Source organism: Oncorhynchus tshawytscha, linkage group LG21 (genome assembly GCF_018296145.1).
Source record: "Oncorhynchus tshawytscha isolate Ot180627B linkage group LG21, Otsh_v2.0, whole genome shotgun sequence".
Taxonomy (NCBI): domain Eukaryota; kingdom Metazoa; phylum Chordata; class Actinopteri; order Salmoniformes; family Salmonidae; genus Oncorhynchus; species Oncorhynchus tshawytscha.
The window spans coordinates 6081487-6101172 of record NC_056449.1 but is presented as its reverse complement, the minus strand read 5'-3'; the positions used below and the strand labels follow the sequence as shown (position 1 = coordinate 6101172).

Here is a 19686-nt window from a genome sequence, read left to right as displayed (position 1 = left end):
AGTTTGGGCCACTTATTCATCCAAGCTACTCAATACTGCCCCCCAGCCATAAGAAGTTAAAGGCTGTGATAGGAGAAAACTTTGGATGGATTAATAACATTGTAATTAGTCTACAATACTAACCTATTTGACAGAGTATTAAGAACGAAATCCTAGAGGAAAACCTGGTTTAGTCTGCTTTCCACTAGACACTGGGAGATTAATTCACCTTTCAGCAGGACAATAACCTAAACACAAGGCCAAATCTACACTGGAGTAGACGACAGTGAATGTTCCTGAGTGTCCGAGTTACTTAAATCTGCTTCAAAATCTATGGCAAGACCTGAAAATGGTTGTCTAGGAATCAATGATCAACAACCAATTTGACAGAGCTTGAAGAATTTTGAAAAGAATGATGGGAAAATGTTGCACAATCCAGGTGCGGACAGCTCTTAAGCCTTGCTCACACTGCAGACCTTAATGCTCAAATCAGTTTTGGAATACTGACTATCCAAACAACAAGTTACAAGTGACCAAATCGGATTTGTGTATATTCAGACAGCAGTCACTTGCTGATATGGCTATGCTAGTTGTCATATAATGACGGGTGTGTAGGCTGATTGGTGGTCGTGCTTCCTATAGCTCAGAAGTTAGCAGGTGACAACAATGCTTACCATTGGATGTTTCCCAGTTACATTGAATGTTCTAAGTCATAGTATAAGAACACCTTTAAAGCACCAAAGAATAAGATGATCCAACTTTCAAAATAAGTCATTTTTGGTTAGCCACAGCAGTCAACTAGCTAGCTAGGTAGCTGCTTAGCTTTCTATCACATTTCAAACACTAATTTGTTTGCAAACAATGAACAAGTTAGGTACCACATCTTGTTCTTGTCAAACTGTCAATAGAGTAGCTAGCAAGCAACAAGACACGCCAAATAACAGTCTAACAACCACTTGAGGGCAAATAAATCAGATTTGACACGATTTGCTAGGCCAGGAATCAAATTTGTATCTCATTTCAACCATATCTGAAGGTGGTTTGAAATGTGGATTGAAATATCAGATTCCATATGGCTTTTGGGTGTTCAGACTGCAGGAAAAATAACAGATTCGCATCAGATACGGAAAAAATATTGATTGGTGTCACTTCAAACTGCCAATGTGAATAAGGCTTTAGAGACTTACCCAGAAACACTCACAGCTGTAGTCGCAGCCAAAGATGATTCTAACATGTATTGACTCAGGGGGTTGAATACTTATTTAATCAAGATATACTAGTGCTAGATTTTTAATCTTTTTATTTTTATTTTTATAATTGATAGATTTTTCTTCCACTTTGACATTACATAGTATTTTGTGTAGATCATTGACAAAAAATTACAACTATGGGCCTCCCGAGTGGCACAACAGTCTAAGGCACTGCATCGCAGTGCTTGAGGCGTCACTACAGACCCGGGTTTGTTACCAGGCTGTGTCACAACCGGCCGTGACCGTGAGTCCCATAGGGCGGCACATATTTTGCCCAGCGTCATCCGGGTTAGGGGAGGGTTTGACTGGGGGAGGGGAGGCTTTACTTGTCTCATCATGCTTTAGCGACTCCTTGTGGCTCGCCGGGCACCTACAGGCTGACTTCCGGTCGCCAGTTGAACAGTGTTTCCTCCGACACATTGGTGCAGCTGACTTCCGGGTTAAGCGGGTCTTGTTTCGGAGGACGCATGACTCGACCTTCACCTCTCCCTAGCCCCGTTGGGGAGTTGCAGCGATGAGAGAAGATCGAAATCCATTTTATTCTTACTTTGTAACACAACAAAATGTCAAGGAATGTAAATAATACATTCTGAAGGGGAAGAGGGTGTCATTTGAGATTTTACCTCAGTGTTGAGTTTTAAAATACGAAACAACACATTGTATCACCATAGCAGCTTATCAGTAAACAAAACCCCAAATATGGTTTGCTATTGCCGTTCTGTGGTTGCCGCTATTGCCTAATTACTTTTGTTTACTTGGAATCCAATTAAGGGTTCAACACGACAGTGGAGTAGTTTTATACCCAGCAGCATTGTTGGGGAATAGGGTATCATTTGAGATTTTGCCTCAGTGTTGTGTTTTAAATCACGAAACTGCACATTGTATCACCATAGCAGCTTATCAGCAAACAAACTCCAAAATATGGTTTGTTGTTGCCGTTCTGTGGTTGCCTTTTGTTTACTTGGAATCCAATGAAGGGTTTTGACACGACAGTGGAGTAGTTTTAGCCCCAGCAGCAGAGTGTTGCGGAGGCACACACTGACCCGTTCGTTAGTTGGACAGAACGCTGGCAAAACAAGAACAAAAACTCTCCGACATTGTTCTGTCCCTGTGCAGCGAGCCATCACATACCTCTCATGTGTGAACCCATTCAGAACATAGAACCGGAATGTTGGGTACAGAACTCACATCTCATTATTGAGAGGGGAGTAACCTTCCATTGTATTTTAAGAGCCGCATCTACTCTGTTAAGTCCATGTCTATGATTAGCCCTGTGTTCTTTCTGTGGCATACAGTATCTTTGGATTAGGAACAGATTGTGCTGTCATGACATGTGATTTATATAGTAAGCTCCCAACTTGGTTTCGACCTAACCTTGTTGGTCTTACAAGGGTAAAATGCATCCAACATGATATGAGCGTATCAGTAGTGTATGCGAAGAGATATTAAGAAGATGTTATGAGTTCAGAATGTTCAGACCAACTCTGAGTCCCACCCTCCCCATGTCCCGATCCCCGAGCTGTCCGAATGCCTGAGCTCACTAGTAACCAGCGTAGGAGGGAACAACACCCTTGCGCTAACCTTGGAGTCGTCTATGTCTCTCTCTCAATAATTTTGTCATAAGCCATTTACTGTATGAAGGACAAGTGTAAAATAGAAACTCTGGGTAGGGACTTTGTCTTTAACACAAGGGTCAAACTCAATATGCTGGGAGGAATGTCGTGAAGAAAACAGGGGCTATAATGGAGACTACAATATTCAGTGTTTTTGTTTTGAAATCTGTTTGCAGAATAATTATCGCCTGAAGCGCATCACCATGAGGAGTGTCAGAGTATGCACTCTCCATCTGACAACCATTCTTACAGGTGAGAGAAACAACCACACATCTACTGAAATATCATGAAAATAAACTGTGAGATATAACATGACTAGAGCCTGAGTCTTTCCTAGTTAGGTTAAATGGTAGGGAAAAACTCCTGAACTTTGTATCCAGCTAATTTGCCATAGAGATTGCTCTTTAATGTGGATGGAAAAGAGCATTGATCAGCTTAAAAGGATCTGTCAACATCCCTCCTCCATAACCTACCAGACTGGTCACTTCCGTCATCGCTGTGTAATTGGACGGATATCTGAGTTGTTATTGCTATATTAACCTTTGACCCTTGACCTGAAGATCTAGCTATTTGATCCCAAACCTGACCTTTTCTTGTTTGTGTTGACTGCAGCTCTTTTACACTTCTGTCCTGAGTTCTGTTGCCTGGAGATCTCCCCTAGCAACAGTGAAGTCGTCATGACAGCGGGTGACTCCATGATCATTACCTGTTCTGGCTGGGGGACGGTCGAATGGAGGTTCAAGCGGGATGACAACGTTCCCTCTTTTGGAGTGGAGAACCAGAACACAACCAGTGTTCTCATTCTGGACAATGTGACGTGGAGCCAAACGGGAGTATATGTCTGTACCGAGGCTTGGACTGACGAGACTATAGAGGTGGCAGTCTTTGTTCCGGGTGAGAACACTATTATAACTTTAAAATTAGATTAAGATCACTTTATTGATCAATTAGACACATGGTCCAATGAAAATGGTACTTCTTCTTTTAACACAACCCCTACAAGAGACACTTATACAGCTTTTTTTGGAGAGGTGCGCAGGGCTGCCACGCTCGGCACCGTTGTAGTGTGGTTTAAGTGCCTTGCTCAAGGGTACAGCGGCATCTAGGATTTGACACCAGCAACCCTCTGGTTACTGGCTCGTCTCTAACTGCTAGGCTACCTGCCGCCCTCTTTACACTCTGTCACAGCTATTGTACTTTTACAAAGATAGGTTAGGTTAGACAACTGTTATGTTCCCACTGCCCAGGCAAATATTGGATATTGTAACAGCAAACTACACTTATAGGCCTCAATATCTTGGTTCAATCATAATATAAAGAAAATATTTTTATTCCTCATATGGTGTGAAATGATTCCTCTTATCCCTCAAGTGATGCTAAGTCTTCCCGTCCCTCGTCTTCCTCACACAGATCCTGATGTGTGGTTCATTGAGAGTTTCCACGGCATGGTGACCAAGACCAGCGAGGAGGGGATCATCCCGTGTGTGGTCACCAACCCCCAGATCAACGTCACCCTCTACGAAAGAGACAGTGACATGCACCTGAAGGGGGTCTACATCCCAAGTGAGGGCTACAGGGCGCCACTGGAGGACAGGACCTATGTGTGCCGAGGAGAGCTGAACGGGGAGGAGAAAGAGTCCCAGGCTTTCTACGTATTCAGCATTGTTGGTGGGTACCTGGACTGAGGCTGGGGCTGGGGGTCAGAGATGGGCCTGGGGATGTAACAATGAAGGAGACTAGAGAAGGCTAGAGACCTAGCGTTTCATGACATTCATTGTACTGTACAGGCCATGCACGTCATTGTTGATATGCATGTCTGGATGTAACAACGACAGTATTGCAAGGGTATCAGTCTATGGTCTCAAGCGGTTGTATATCAGTGATATTGCTAAGTAAGCAATATGTTCTCTTTCACCTTACGGTAATGTCTAAAAATAACAAGGAACTCATTATCTCTATCCCGCTCTCCCTCACACCCTCCCTTTTTCTTTCTTTTCTTCGCTTTCCACACATTTCCCGTGTTAGTTCCGGAGACGATCGACGCCTACATCAATGCGTCTAAGACGGTGCTGAAGCAGGGCGAGCCTCTGACCGTGAACTGCACGGTGCACGGAGTGGAGCTGGTCTTCTTCTCCTGGGACTATCCCAATAGAGACGTGAGTGGGAGAGAAGAGAGGAGAACAAGGCATAGAGCAAATTACATCAAGATGTCTGTGTAGCCACACCTAGATGTGTTAAGTCCCCAGGAAATATCATTCATGACAGACACATGGTTTTCATATCAACATTCATAATACACTATCTTTTTGGTGGTGAAAGTGTTTTACCTCTACGGGGTCGGTGTCCCTATACCGGGGCGGTTGAGCTAACGTGCGCTAATGTAATTAGCATGATTTTGTAAGTAACAGCAAACTTTCCAGGACATATGTCTTCTATGGTCAGAAAGCTTAAATGATTGTTAATCTAACAGTAGCTACAGTAGCTATTACAGTGAAAAAAAGACCATGCTATTGTCTGATGAGAGTGCACAACAACAAAAAATGTATCACGGCCACTGGTTTGATACATTCACCTCTGAAGGTAAATAATGTACTTTACATTCAGTAATCTTGCTCTGATTTGTCATCCTGAGGGTCTCAGAGATAAAATGTAGCATAGTTTTGTTTGATCAAATCTATTGTTATATTAAAATGTAGGAACTAGGTTCTATAGTTTGAACCCCTGCTGTCTCTGGCTCTACACCCACTCCGCCCGGCCATCTAGATGTGTGAAAGTTCGTGTATTAGCTAATGATCCATCATGTATGACATTCCTGGGAGTGTGTGAACTTACATTTTGTATTACCATATAATGTGTGTATGTTCTCTATAGCTATGTACTTGTAAATGTATAAATTGACCATTTCGGCACATTTGGGCAGACTTGATACAAAATATTGTCCAGTATTGCAATGCTTCACTGGATCAATCTTACACTTTGCACACAATATGAAATTGTGCCTAATCTGCAATATTATATTATGGCCTTTCTCTTGCATTTGTTTGTATTATCTTTTACCAGATTTAATGTGTTATATTCTCCTACATTGATTTCACATTTCCACAAACTTCAAAGTGTTTCCTTTGAAATGGTATCAAGAATATGAATGTCCTTGCTTCAGGTCCTGAGCTCCAGTCAGTTAGATTTGGGTATGTCATTTTAGGCTATTTTTTTTATTTTTAAGTGTCAGATCCTTAAGAGGTTTGAAGGCTCTTGTGATAGGATTTCACTGATAGATATACATGTGGATAAAATCAACACATCCTGTTAAACTTGTAGAATCTAATATTACTTTGTTTGTACTTCTATATTACCTAGTTTGTACTTCTATAGCCTTCTCTCAGAAGGAATACAAAATGTATGCTCCCCTTTCCTCCCCTGTGTCTGTCAGGTGGACTCCATTGAGCCTCTGACTGACGTCCTGTCATCCCAGAAGATGCGCTCACGCCTCATAGTCTCCAAGGTGACGCTGGCCAACACGGGCCAGTACGCGTGTCATGTCCATGAGGGTGTCCAGGACCAGAGAGCCACAGCCAACGTCAACATCACCATCCTTGGTGAGAAGGAGACAGGAAGAGATTCTCTAAAAAAAAACAATGACTGGATAGATTATTATTAAGGCAATTTTTTTGAGACCGAAAGAGCATCACTCATAATATGAACCCCAATGCACTACGCGAGAGAGAGTTCTATTAAAAATAAACCACATGTAATTTATTTTAAATTTTTTTAGCATTTAGCTAGTGAACGTCACTGAACATACAAGCACAACATCTGTGTTTTGTGTGAGATTTTGTGTGTTTTGTCTGATAACATTATGTACAAAGTGTCCAATCTGAGAGATATTGTCGAATCGGAATCAGCACTGTGCCTTTACCTTAGAAGTCACTTCAAATAATTGAAATTCATTCAACTTAACTGCGTCTAACAAGCTGCAAAAGGGAAGTCAGCAGAAGGTTTTTTGAAGGGTAAAACCCAACATTTCTTCTCTATCACCCTCTTTGAGGATTGGATGTAGCCAAAGAGACAGTCGTGCCTCTGTGAACGCTAACCCTATTCCCACTGAGGTTGTGTTATATTTAGGCCACGGTAAGTCAAACATGTATAAACTGCCTTCTTCATACAGCCAGGGCATTCATGTTGCAAGTCTTTCTCTCTACATGGCTCTGGGCCAATACACTGGACAGCCCACTGGAAATGACAGATCCTCGTTTCAGTCTCGAAACAGTTCAACCATTTGACTAGGAAGCTTTGTGATCACCTCAGCCTACACAATATGGAACCACTATACTTAGCAGCCATACTGTAAACACAGTGAATTACACTTAATACTCTTAAATAGTAGTTACGATAAAGGAGAAGTAAAAAGTACTTTTGATAACATAGCATATACATGCTGGGCATCAGAAAACATTGGCTGCAGATATGGATCACAGATTTAAAGGCCTCTTCCCTTGCCCTGGGTGCCTGTCTGTTTCAGCTTCTCAACTCCCATTTGTCAAGCTATTTATTCCTTAACGCAGGCTACATGTTCTTGCAGAATGTTCACAGAGGTACTATACTTATTATGCGTTTACTAACTAATGACAACCTTCTTTCTGTCAGAGCAAGGCTTCGTGGAGCTGAGGTCCATCCAGGATCGTAATGTCTCGGCCCAGCTGCACCAGAACGTAGAGCTGAGGGTGGAGATCGAAGCTTACCCCCCTCCACGTGTCCGCTGGACCAAAGATGATGCCACGGTCAACGGTCACAACGTCATAATCACCAAGCAGGAGCATGAGACCAGGTGAGACAACCTGGACGACGATCAATTCTAATCAATCTGGAGATTGAATTTATCAGATTAGATCAATAGAGTTTGTTCTATTTGTCGTTACATGAAAGTATAAAACAGATCAGGCAACCAGATTTACAATCCCACTTGTGTGGTATGCAATGCATTACGTTAGCGACTAACTGGGTAATTTACCCCTCAGAAATGGTCTTAGTCTGCCTCTGGTTCCTGCTGGGTGTTGGGTTACCTGCTGTCTAGGCTTTATCTGCTGTTGACTGATAGAGACTGGGCGTCTCAGGAGGTTTTATGGTTTTAGCGATGTTGATGGATTTATTAAGATAAACCCATTTTTCCAGGATCAGTAAACCAACATTTATAACGGTGTGGTTTCCCATTACCCTTCTATCTCAGGTACGTCAGCACGTTGACCCTGGTGAGGATCAGGACAGAACAGAAAGGCCTCTACACCGTTCACGTCGCCAACGGCGATGACACCAAGAAATTGACCTTTGATCTAGAGGTCAAAGGTGAGTCGCCTTTGCAACCAACGTAAACCAATGTGGTGTATATCAGTCGTCTGCTAAGTGGTTCCTTCTCCTCCTTTACCTTTTGTCATCAGCACTGATTTGAAAGAACTGCATCCACCATGGATGTAGCTCCATTGCTTTCACACTCCCTATGCTTTGAGATCAGTATAAATAAATGAGAGGCGATGATAATAAAAAGTAACTTAAGACTATTGAAATTCCACCCTGGCTCAACATATACCTACACTTATCATCTAGATTCATGGGATATGTCATTCCTAATCCTGTACCCCTCTCTGTGTAGTCCCCCCTCAGATCACAGACCTGTCGGACCACCACCTCCCTGGGAAGAGGCATGCAGTGACCTGTGTGGCTGAGGGGGTACCTTCCCCCACCATCCAGTGGTTCAGCTGTGACAGCATGCTCAAGTGGGTCATGTCATCATCATCACACTGTCAGTGTCTGGCATTCTGTCACACTCTGGACACTAGAGGGCAGACTTAGCTTGTTTTGTTTTAGCAATCACAGTTTAAACTGATCAGGCCAACTATGGATTATCAGACAGCTTCTATACCCGAGTGCATTAGCTCACAGCATTTACCTCAGACACACCTGAGTGAAGGTAGCAGTAGTAGTAGTTAACATTTACTACTGTACTATTGAAACACCTGTAGTTATCATTATAACATCTCTCCCAGGTGCAGTAACCGGAGCACAGTGTGGCAGCCCCTAGTGTCAGACCCTGAGACCCTGAGCGTCCAGACCAACGTCAGCTTCAACGAGAGCCGTATGGTGGGCCAAGTCCGCAGCCAGGTCATCTTCCACAAGCCCCAGCAGGTGAGCGTCCGCTGCGAGGCCAGCAACGAGAGAGGACTCCGCAGGAGGGACGTCAAACTGGTGTCCAGCAGTATGTATCTAAAGATAGAACCAAACAATGATGCTATTGCCATTATCGAAGAGCAACATTTTATCTATGGGGATATTTGTATTTCGATGCGTATCATCTACCTAAGGGGTTGCATTTATCAAAGTACATACTGTAACTAGACAGTCCTGGAGAGTTGCAGGGTGTACTGTAAATAAATAATGGTGTGAATGTTAATACTAGGAACAAATGCTCTTTGTGACTATGTCAACTATATAATAACTATATAATAATATAATAAGTTGGATGTTAATGTTCTGTGTTGTGTTCAAGCTTTTTTCTCCCAGGTGGCAGTGTTGGCTGCGGTTCTAGCCCTGGTAGTCATCATCATCATCTCTATCATCATCCTCATCGCTGTGTGGAGGAAGGTGAGACTACACAAAGACACAGTGAACAATGTTAAAACAACTATGCAAAATGAAGTACAATTACTAACTCACTCATGGTATCTCAATGTGCCTGAGTGATTGGATAACTCTTACTCTTGTGTGTTGCCTCAGAAGCCTCGCTATGAGATCAGGTGGAAGGTGATCGAGTCAGTGAGTCTAGACGGACATGAGTACATCTACGTTGACCCCATCCATCTGCCCTATGACCTTGCCTGGGAGATGCCCCGAGACAGCCTGGTGCTGGGTAAGGACCAGGAACCATGGAGGAAGGGGGTGCCAATGATGTCTATGGGGCTACCCCAAATCTTTATTTGATAGTGTATTTAATAGAGACAGATACAAGTTACTGTTCATATTGACTGTTCTGATTTGTGCAATGTTTGTGTTGTGTTCCAGGTCGTACTCTTGGGTCCGGAGCATTCGGCAGGGTGGTCGAAGCGACCGCGTATGGTCTCAGTCATACCCAGTCCAGCATGAAAGTGGCAGTGAAAATGCTCAAATGTAAGTGAGAAAAATCATCTTCAGCATAGAGGTAGTTTTAAGCCTGTATGCCAGTCTGTTTCATGCTTCAGTTCTTTGACCTCTGAACACTCCTCCAGCCACGGCCAGGAGGAGTGAGACCCAGGCTCTAATGTCAGAGCTGAAGATCATGAGCCACCTGGGTCCTCACCTCAACATTGTCAACCTGCTGGGGGCCTGCACCAAACAGGGTGAGCCCTGCCCCCTTCACCACAGCAACAATCACAAGCTCACAACCTAATGTCATTAGTCTCTGAAATCCCAGACCTAGGGCAACAGCATGTACAGTGGCTTGCGAAAGTATTCACCCCCCTTGGCATTTTTCCTATTTTGTTGCCTTACAACCTGGATTTAAAATGGATTTGGGGGGGTTTGTATCATTTGATTTACACAACATGCCTACCACTTTGAAGATTCAAAATCATTTTTATTGGGAAATAAACAAGAAATAAGATGAAAAAACAGAAAACTTGAGCATGCATAACTATTCACCCTCCAAAAGTTAATACTTTGTAGAGCCACCTTTTGCAGCAATTACAGCTGCAGGTATCTTGGGGTGTCTGTATAAGCTTGGCACATCTAGCCACTGGGATTTTTGCCCATTCTTCAAGGCAAAACTGCTCCAGCTCCTTCAAGTTGGATGGGTTCCGCTGGTGTACAAAAATCTTTAAGTCATACCACAAATTATCAATTGGATTGAAGTCTGGGCTTTGACTAGGCCATTCCAAGACATTTAAATGTTTCCCCTTAAGCCACTTGAGTGTTGCTTTAGCAGTATGCTTATGGTCATTGTCCTGCTGGAAGGTGAACCTCCGTCCCAGTCTCAAATCTCTGGAAGACTGAAACAGGTTTTCCACAAGAACTTCCCTGTATTTAGCGCCATCCATCATTCCTTCAATTCTGACCAGTTTCCCAGTCCCTGCCAATGAAAAACATCCCCACAGCATGATGCCGCCACCACCATGCTACACTGTGGGGATGGTGTTCTCGGGGTGATGGTGTTCTTGGGGTGATGATAGGTGTTGGCTCAATTTTAGTTCATCTGACCAGCACCTTCTTTCATGTGATTGGGGAGTCTCCCACATACCTTTTGGCGAACACCAAACATGTTTGCTTATTTTTTTCTGGCCACTATAACTTCCATAAAGCTCAGTTCTGTGGATTGTACGGCTTAAAGTGATCCTATGGACAGATACTCCAATCTCCACTGTGGAGCTTTGCAGCTTCTTCAGGGTGATCTTTGGTCTCTTTGTTTCCTCTTTGATAAATGCCCTCATTGCCTGGTCCGTGAATTTTGGTGGCTGGCCATCTCTTGGCAGGTTTGTTGTGGTGCCATATTCTTTCCATTTTTTAATAATGGATTTAATGGTGCTCCGTAGGATGTTCAAAGTTTCTGAAATGTTTATATAACCCAACCCTGATCTGTACTTCTCCACAACTTTGGCCCTGACCTGTTTGGAGAGCTCCTTTTCTTCATGGTGCCGCTTGCTTGGTGGTGCCCCTTGCTTAGTGGTGTTGCAAACTCTGTGGCCTTTCAGAACAGGTGTATATATACTGAGATCGTGTGACAGATCATGTGACACTTAGATTGCAAACAGGTGGACTTTATTTAACTAATTGTGTGACTTCTGAAGGTAATTGGTTGTACCAGATCTTATTTAGGGGCTTCATAGCAAGGGGGTGAATAGATATGCATGCACCACTTTTCGTTTTTTATTTAGATTAATTTTTTTTAAATAAATTATTTTTTCATTTCATTACAATCCAAATAAAAAAACACCAAGGGGGTGAATACTTATGCAAGGCACTGTATGCTGGAACATTGTTAACATTGTTAGCACTGCCGGTTTTGCAGGTTTTCCTACTTACAAAGCATGTAGAGGTCTGTCATTTTTATTATAGGTACACTTCAACTGTGAGCGTCAGAATCTAAAACAAAAATCCAGAAAATCACATTGTATGATTTTTAAGTAATTGATTTGCATTTTATTGCATGACATAAGTATTTGATACATCAGAAAAGCAGAACTTAATATTTGGTACAGAAACCTTTGTTTGCAATTACAGAGATCATACGTCTCCTGTAGTTCTTGACCAGGTTTGCACACACTGCAGCAGGGATTTTGGCCCACTCCTCCATACAGACCTTCTCCAGATCCTTCAGGTTTCGAGGCTGTCGCTGGGCAATACGGACTTTCAGCTCCCTCCAAAGATTTTCTATTGGGTTCAGGTCTGGCTAGGTCACTCCAGGACCTTGAGATGCTTCTTACGGAGCCACTCCTTAGTTGCCCTGGCTGTGTGTTTCGGGTCGTTGTCATGCTGGAAGACCCAGCCACGACCCATCTTCAATGCTCTTACTGAGGGAAGGAGATTGTTGGCCAAGATCTCGCAAAACATGGCTCCATCCACCCTCCCCTCAATACGGTGCAGTCATCCTGTCCCCAGAAAAGCATCCTCAAAGAAAGATGTTTCCACCTCCATGCTTCACGGTTGGGATGGTACTCATCCTTCTTCTTCCTCAAAACACGGGGAGTGGATTTTAGACCAAAAAGCTCTATTTTTGTCTCATCAGACCACATGACCTTCTCCCATTCCTCCTCTGGATCATCCAGATGGTCATTGGTAAACTTCAGATGGGCCTGGACATGCGCTGGCTTGAGCAGGGGGACCTTGCGTGCGCTGCAGGATTTTAATCCATGACGGCGTAGTGTGTTACTAATGGTTTTCTTTGAGACTGTAGTCCCAGCTCTCTTCAGGTCATTGATCAGGTCCTGCCGTGTAGTTTTGGGCTGATCCCTCACCTTTCTCATGATCATTGATGCCCCACGAGGTGAGATCTTGCATGGAGCCCCAGACCGAGGGTGATTGACCGTCATCTTGAACTTGTTCCATTTTCTAATAATTGCGCCAACAGTTGTTGCCTTCTCACCAAGCTGCTTGCCTATTGTCCTGTAGCCCATCCCAGCCTTGTGCAGGTCTACAATTTTATCCCTGATGTCCTTACACAGCTCTCTGGTCTTGGCCATTGTGGAGAGGTTGGAGTCTGTTTGATTGAGTGTGTGGACAGGTGTCTTTTATACAGGTAATGAGTGGAGAACAGGAGGGCTTCTTAAAGAAAAATGAACAGGTCTGTGAGAGCCGGAATTCTTACTGGTTGGTAGGTGATCAAATACTTATATACTTATGTCATGCAATAAAATGCAAATTAATTACTTAAAAATCATGCAATGTGAGTTTCTGGATTTTTGTTTTAGATTCCGTCTCTCACAGTTGAAGTGTACCTATGATAACATTTACAGACCTATACATGTTTTGTAAGTAGGAAAACCTGCAAAATCGGCAGTGTATCAAATACTTGTTCTCCCACTGTATGTGTAATACAATAGTTCACACAAACTCTTCCCCAATGAAGATAAAAATGTCCCTTTTGTGGCACCCAACTTCTCAGGCCCTCTCTACCTGGTGACAGAGTACTGTTGCTATGGAGACCTGGTGGACTACTTACACAAGAACAAGCACACGTTCCTGCAGTACTACCTTGAGAAGAACCAGGAGGACTCTGGCTGCCGCATCTCTGGAGGGAGCACCCCTCTCAGCCAAAGGAAAGGGTGAGAGCTACCTCCTCATCTGGTGGTTCACTCAGGTCTTCATTTGGAAGATAAAGAAGAGGTTATATTGGCCAGTGCGTGGATAAAATACAACCACATATGAATGGGAGAAAGACATACACTACCATTCAAAAGTTTGGGGTCACTTAGAAATGTCCTTGTTTTTGAAAGACAAGCACATTTTTGCCCATTAAAATAACATCAAATTGATCAGAAATACAGTGTAGACATTGTTAACACTTCTTTGGGACTGGGGGGTAGTATTGAGTATCTTGGATGAATAAGGTGCCCAGAGTAAACTGCCTGCTACTCAGGTCCAAAAGCTAGCATATGCATATAATTAGTAGATTTGGATAGAAAACACTGTCTGTGAGTATAACAGACCTCATATGGCAGGCAAAAACCTGAGAAAAAATCTAACCAGGAAGTGGGAAATCTGTGGTTTGTAGTTTTTCAAGAGATTGCATATCCAATATACAGTTTCTGTGGGGTCATATTGCACTTCCTAAGGCTTCCACTAGATGTCAACAGTCTTTAGAACCTTGTTTCAGGCTTCCACTGTGAAGGGGGAGCGAATAATAGCTGTTTGAGCCAGGTGTCTGGCAGAATGCCATGAGCTAAGTCATGCGCGTGGCTGTGAGAGGTAGCTGCATTCCTTTTAATTTCTAAAGACAAAGGAATTGTCAGGTTGAAACATTATTGACGATTCATGATAAAAACATCCTAAAGATTGATTCTATACGTCGTTTGAAATGTTTCTACAAACTCTAATATAACTTTTTTGACTTTCCATCTGAACTTAGCGATCGCGCATTGAGCATTTAGTTTACTGGGCTAAACGCGCAAACAAAAAGGAGGTATTTGGACATAAATGATGGACTTTATCGAACAAAACAAACATTTATTGTGGAGCTGGGATTCCTGGGAGTGCATTCCAATGAAGATCATCAAAGGTAAGTGAATATTTATAATGCTATTTCTGACTTTTGTGACACCTCTACTTCTTTGGAAAATGGCTGTATCTTTTTCTGTGGCTAGGTGCTGACCTAACATAATCGCAAGATGTGCTTTCGCTGTAAAGCCTTTCTGACACAGCGGTTGCATTAAGGAGACGTTTATCTATAATTCCATGCATAACACTTGTATCTTTTATCAATGTTTATTATGACTATTTCTGTTTTTTGATGTGGCTCTCTGCACTTTCACCGGATGTTTGTTTGAGACAATGCATTTCTGAACATAACACACCAATTTCAAATGAGTTTTTTGGACATACAGATTAACTTTATCGAACAAAACACACATTTATTGTGTAACATGAAGTTCTGTGAGTGCAATCTGATGAAGACCATCAAAGGTTAGTGATTCATTTAATCGTTATTTCTGACTTTTGTGAGCTCTCTCCTTGGCTGGAAAATGGCTGTATGGTTTTCTGTGACTAGGTGCTGACCTAACATAATCGTTTGGTGTGCTTTTGCCATAAAGCCTATTTGAAATCGGACACTGTGGCTGGATTTACAAGAAGTTTATCTTTAAAATGGTGTATAATACTTGAATGTTTGAGGAATTTTAATTATGGGCTTGAACCAGAATAGAAATAGAAAGACGAGTGTGAGCCCCTGGTGCACAACTGAGCAAGAGGACAAGTACATTATAGTGTCTAGTTTGAGAAACAGATGTCTCACAAGTCCTCAACTGGCAGCTTCATTAAATAGTGCCCGCAAAACACCAGTCTCAACATCATCAGTGAAGAGGCGATTCCAGGATGCTGGCCTTCTAGGCAGTACACAGCATTGTACGAGATCTTCAGTTTCATGCCAATTTCTCGCAAGGAATAGCCTTCATTTCTCAGAACAAGAATAGGCTGACGAGTTTCAGAAGAAAGTTCTTTGTTTCTGGCCATTTTGAGCCTGTAATTGAACCCACAAATGCTGATGCTCCAAATACTGTAAAGAAGGCCAGTTTTTTCTTGCTTTTTTAATCAGGACAATAGTTTTCAGCTGTGCTAACATAATTGCAAAAAGGTTTTCTAATGATCAATTAGCCTTTTAAAATTATAAACTTGGATAAGCTAACACAACGTGCCATTGGAACACAGGAGTGAAGGTTTCTGATAATGGGCCTCTGTACGCCTATGTAGATATTCCATTAAAAATCAACAGTTTCCAGCTACAATAGTCATTTACAACATTAACAATGTCTACACTGTATTTCTGATCAATATTATGTTATTTTAATGGATAAAAAAATGTGCTTTTCTTTCAAAAACAAGGACATTTCTAAGTGAATTGTATGTAGGATCTTAATTGAATCACCCTGTTGCAGGATAACTTTTCTGCAAGGCAGGAAATGTAAACGTGTTGTGTATTTGAGCTTTAGAAAGGCTTCTGAAGTTTGTCATTTCCACTTTGAAATTTCAGACTTGTTTTTCCCTTACAAAAAAATGTATCAACCACAAAAATGTCCATTCATTATAATCCACATAATCATTTCAATTTCCTGCTGCAGGGTTATTACATTTAGATCCTACATCTGTAGACATTCAATTACAAAATGAGGCCATACAGACAGAGATGACCATGTGTTTTTTTATTTATTATACTTTACCCTAATGTGTCCCAAATATCTTGGCAGCTACGTGTCATTTGGCAGTGAGTGTGACGGTGGTTACATGGACATGAGTAAGGACGAGCCCACAGTGTACGTCCCCATGCAAGAGCTGAAAGACACCATCAAATACGCTGACATCCAGCCTTCTCCCTATGAGTCTCCCTATCAGCACGACCATTACCAGGAACAAGGTATAGAGGTCAAGAAATACAGAGCCACAACAAAGCTCAAGTGTACTGTATACTTTGTATATTTTAGGTCTGTTATATGTCAAACATATGGGAAGCACATGAGAAGAGAAAGCACAGGAGGTTGGGTTAGTTGTTCATTTGACCTACAGAGCCTCTATGTACAGTGAGTTTACAAAACACTAAGGACACCTGCTCCTTCCATGGCATACACTGACCAGTTGAATCCAGGTGAAAACTATGATCCCTTATTGATGTCACTTGTTAAATCCACTTCAATCAGTGTAAATGAAGGGGAGGAGACAGGTTAAAGAATGATTTTTAAGCCTTGAGACAACTGAGACATGGATTGTGTATGACATCAATAAGGGATCATAGCTTTCACCTGGATTCACCTAGTCAGCCGCCAAGGAAAGAGCAGGTGTTAAAATGCCGCCGAAGAGGATGGCTGACGTTTTACATGCCCGTAACCAATTGTGCTATTTTGTTCGTTTTTGCATTGTTTGGAACTTATTTTTTTAACTTATTTTGTACATAATGTTGCTGCTACCGTCTCTTATGACCAAAAATAACTTCTGGACATCAGAACTGTGATTACTCACCACGAACTGGAAGAAGCTTTTTCCTTTAACGAGTCTGATGAGAAAGATATACTGCTCTCCTGGAACAGGCCCAAATCCCTGTCATTTGCGTGAAGAAAAGACAGAGTAAAAGAGAATGCAGATTGGGCTGCCTTTAGAGAATCCGTAGGCGAGCGAGTAAATGACCACTGCCATCAACTTGCTAACATGCAATCATTGAAAAAGAAAACATTAAGAACTGTAATATCTTGTGTTTCACCGAGTCGCGGCTGAATGACAACGTGGATAATATAGAGCTGGAGGGATTTTCAATGCACCGGCAGAACAGAGAAGCCACGTCTGGTAAAACGAGGGGTGGGGGGTGTGAGTCTTTTTGTCAATAACAGCTAGTGCGTGATCGCTAATATTAAAGAAGTCTCGAGGTATTGCTCGTCTGAGATAGAGTACCTCATGATAAGCTGTAGGCCACACTATCTGCCAAGAGAGTTCAAATACATATTATTTGTAGCCGTCTATTTACCACCACAGACCGATGCAGGCACTAAGACCGCACTCAACCAACTCTATAAGGCCATAAGCAAACAAGAAAATGCTCACCCAGAAGTGGCGCTCCTAGTGGCTGGGGACTTTAATGCAGGCAAACTTAAATCAGTTTTACCAAATTTTTATACCAGCATGTCACATGTGCAACCAGAGGAAAAAAAACTCTAGACCACCTTTACTCCACACACAGAGATGCGTACAAAGCTCTCCCCCGCCCTCCATTTGGCAAATCTGACCATAATTCTATCCTCCTGATTCCTGCTTACAAACAAAAACTAATGCAGGAAGTACCAGTGACTCAGTCAATACGGAAGTGGTCAGATGAAGTGGATGCTACACTACAGAACTGTTTTTCTAGCAGACTGGAATATGTTCCGGGATTCATCCAATGGCACTGAGGAGTATACCACCTCAGTCATCGGCGTCATCAATAAGTGCATCGACGTCGTCGTCCCCACAGTGACCGTACACACATATTCCAAGCAGAAGCCATGGATTACAGGCAACATCCACATCGAGCTAAAGGCTAGAGCTGCAGCTTTCAAGCAGAGAACACTAATCTGGACGCCTATAAGAAATTGCGCAATGCCCTCAGACGAACTATCAAACAAGCAAAATGTCAATACAGGATTAAGATTGAATCCTACTACACCGTCTCTGGCGCCCATCCGATGTGGCAGGGCTTGAAAACTATTACAGACTACAAAAGGAAACCCAGATGCGAGCTGCCCAGTGACGCGAGCCTACCAGACGAGCTAAATGCATTTAATGTTCGCTTCGAGGCAAGAAACATTGAAGCATGCACAAGGTCACCAGCTGTCCTGGATGACTGTATGATAACGCTCTCGGTAGCCGATGTGAGCAAGACCTTTAAACATATCAACATTCACAAAGCCGCGGTGCCAGATGGATTACCAGGATGTGTACTCAAAGCATGCGCGGACCAACTGGCAAGTGTCTTCACTGACATTTTCAACCTCTCAATGACTTAGTCTGTAATACCTACATGTTTCAAGCAGACCACCATAGTCCCTGTGCCCAAGGAAGTGAAGGTAACCTGCCTAAATTATTACCGCCTGTAGCACTCATATTGGTAGCCATGAAGTGCTTTCAAAGGCTGGTCATGGCTCTCATCAACAGCATTCTCCCGGATACCCTAGACACACTCCAATTCACATACCACCGCAACAGATCCACAGATAACACAATCTCAATCGCACTCCACACTGCCCTTTCCCAGCTGGACCAAAGGAACACCTATGTGAGAATGCTGTTTATTGACTACAGCTCAGCGTTTAACACCATAGTGCCCACGAAGCTCATCACTAAGATAAGGACCCTGGTACTAAACACCTCCCTCTGCAACTGGATCCTGGACTTCCTGACGGGCTGCCCCCAGCTGGTAAGGGTAGGCAACAACACGTCTGCCACGCTGATCCTCAACAGTGAGGCCCCTCAGGGTGTGTACTTAGTCCCCTCCTGTACTCCCTTTTCACCCACGACTGCGTGGCCAAAAACTGACTCTAAAACCATCATTAAGTTTGCTGACAACAATGGTAGGCCTGATTACCGACAACGAGGTCAGAGAACTGGCGGTGTGGTGCTAGGACAACAACCTCTCCCTCAATGTGAGCAAGACAAAGGAGCTGTTCGTGGACGACAGGAAAAGGAAGGCCGAACAGGCCCCCATTATCATCAACTGGGCTGTAGTGGAGTGTGTCGATAGTTTCAAGTTCCCTGGTGTCCACATCACCAACGACCTATCATGGTCCAAACACACCAAGATTGTCGTGAAGAGGGCACAACAAAACCTTTCCCCCCTCAGGAGACTGAAAAGATTTGGCATGGGTCCCCAGATCCAGCTGCACCATCGAGAGCATTGTGGCCAGTTTCATCACCGCCTGGTATGGCAACTGCTCGGCATCTGACCATATATATATAAACCTTTATTTAACTAGGCAAGTCAGTTAAGAACAAATTCTTATTTTCAATGACGGCCTAGGAACAGTTGGTTAACTGCCTGTTCAGGGGCAGATTTGTACCTTGTCAGCTCGGGGATTTGAATTTGCAACCTTTCGGTTACTAGTCCAACACTCTAACCACTAGGCTATCCTGCCGCCCCATAAGGCGCTACAGAGGGT

General features: G+C 43.0%; 1 protein-coding gene across 2 annotated transcripts in view; it reads left to right on the top strand.

Annotated features, from left to right (window-relative positions):
• Positions 1–19686, top strand: part of LOC112220770 (platelet-derived growth factor receptor beta) — a 58876-nt gene that overhangs the window by 24832 nt on the left and 14358 nt on the right. The window contains exons 2-16 of one of the 2 annotated variants that reach the window (XM_024382654.2): positions 3019–3094; positions 3455–3736; positions 4253–4510; positions 4868–4998; positions 6273–6438; positions 7487–7667; positions 8067–8182; positions 8487–8610; positions 8881–9089; positions 9381–9475; positions 9611–9740; positions 9893–9997; positions 10096–10206; positions 13464–13623; positions 16258–16424. In XM_024382654.2, the coding sequence (XP_024238422.1) occupies positions 3046–3094; positions 3455–3736; positions 4253–4510; positions 4868–4998; positions 6273–6438; positions 7487–7667; positions 8067–8182; positions 8487–8610; positions 8881–9089; positions 9381–9475; positions 9611–9740; positions 9893–9997; positions 10096–10206; positions 13464–13623; positions 16258–16424 (2284 nt within the window). In that variant the 5' untranslated portion in view covers positions 3019–3045. Of the gene's footprint in view, positions 1–3018; positions 3095–3454; positions 3737–4252; positions 4511–4867; positions 4999–6272; positions 6439–7486; positions 7668–8066; positions 8183–8486; positions 8611–8880; positions 9090–9380; positions 9476–9607; positions 9741–9892; positions 9998–10095; positions 10207–13463; positions 13624–16257; positions 16425–19686 lie in introns of both variants that reach the window. The other variant, XM_024382653.2, reaches the window with a different exon arrangement.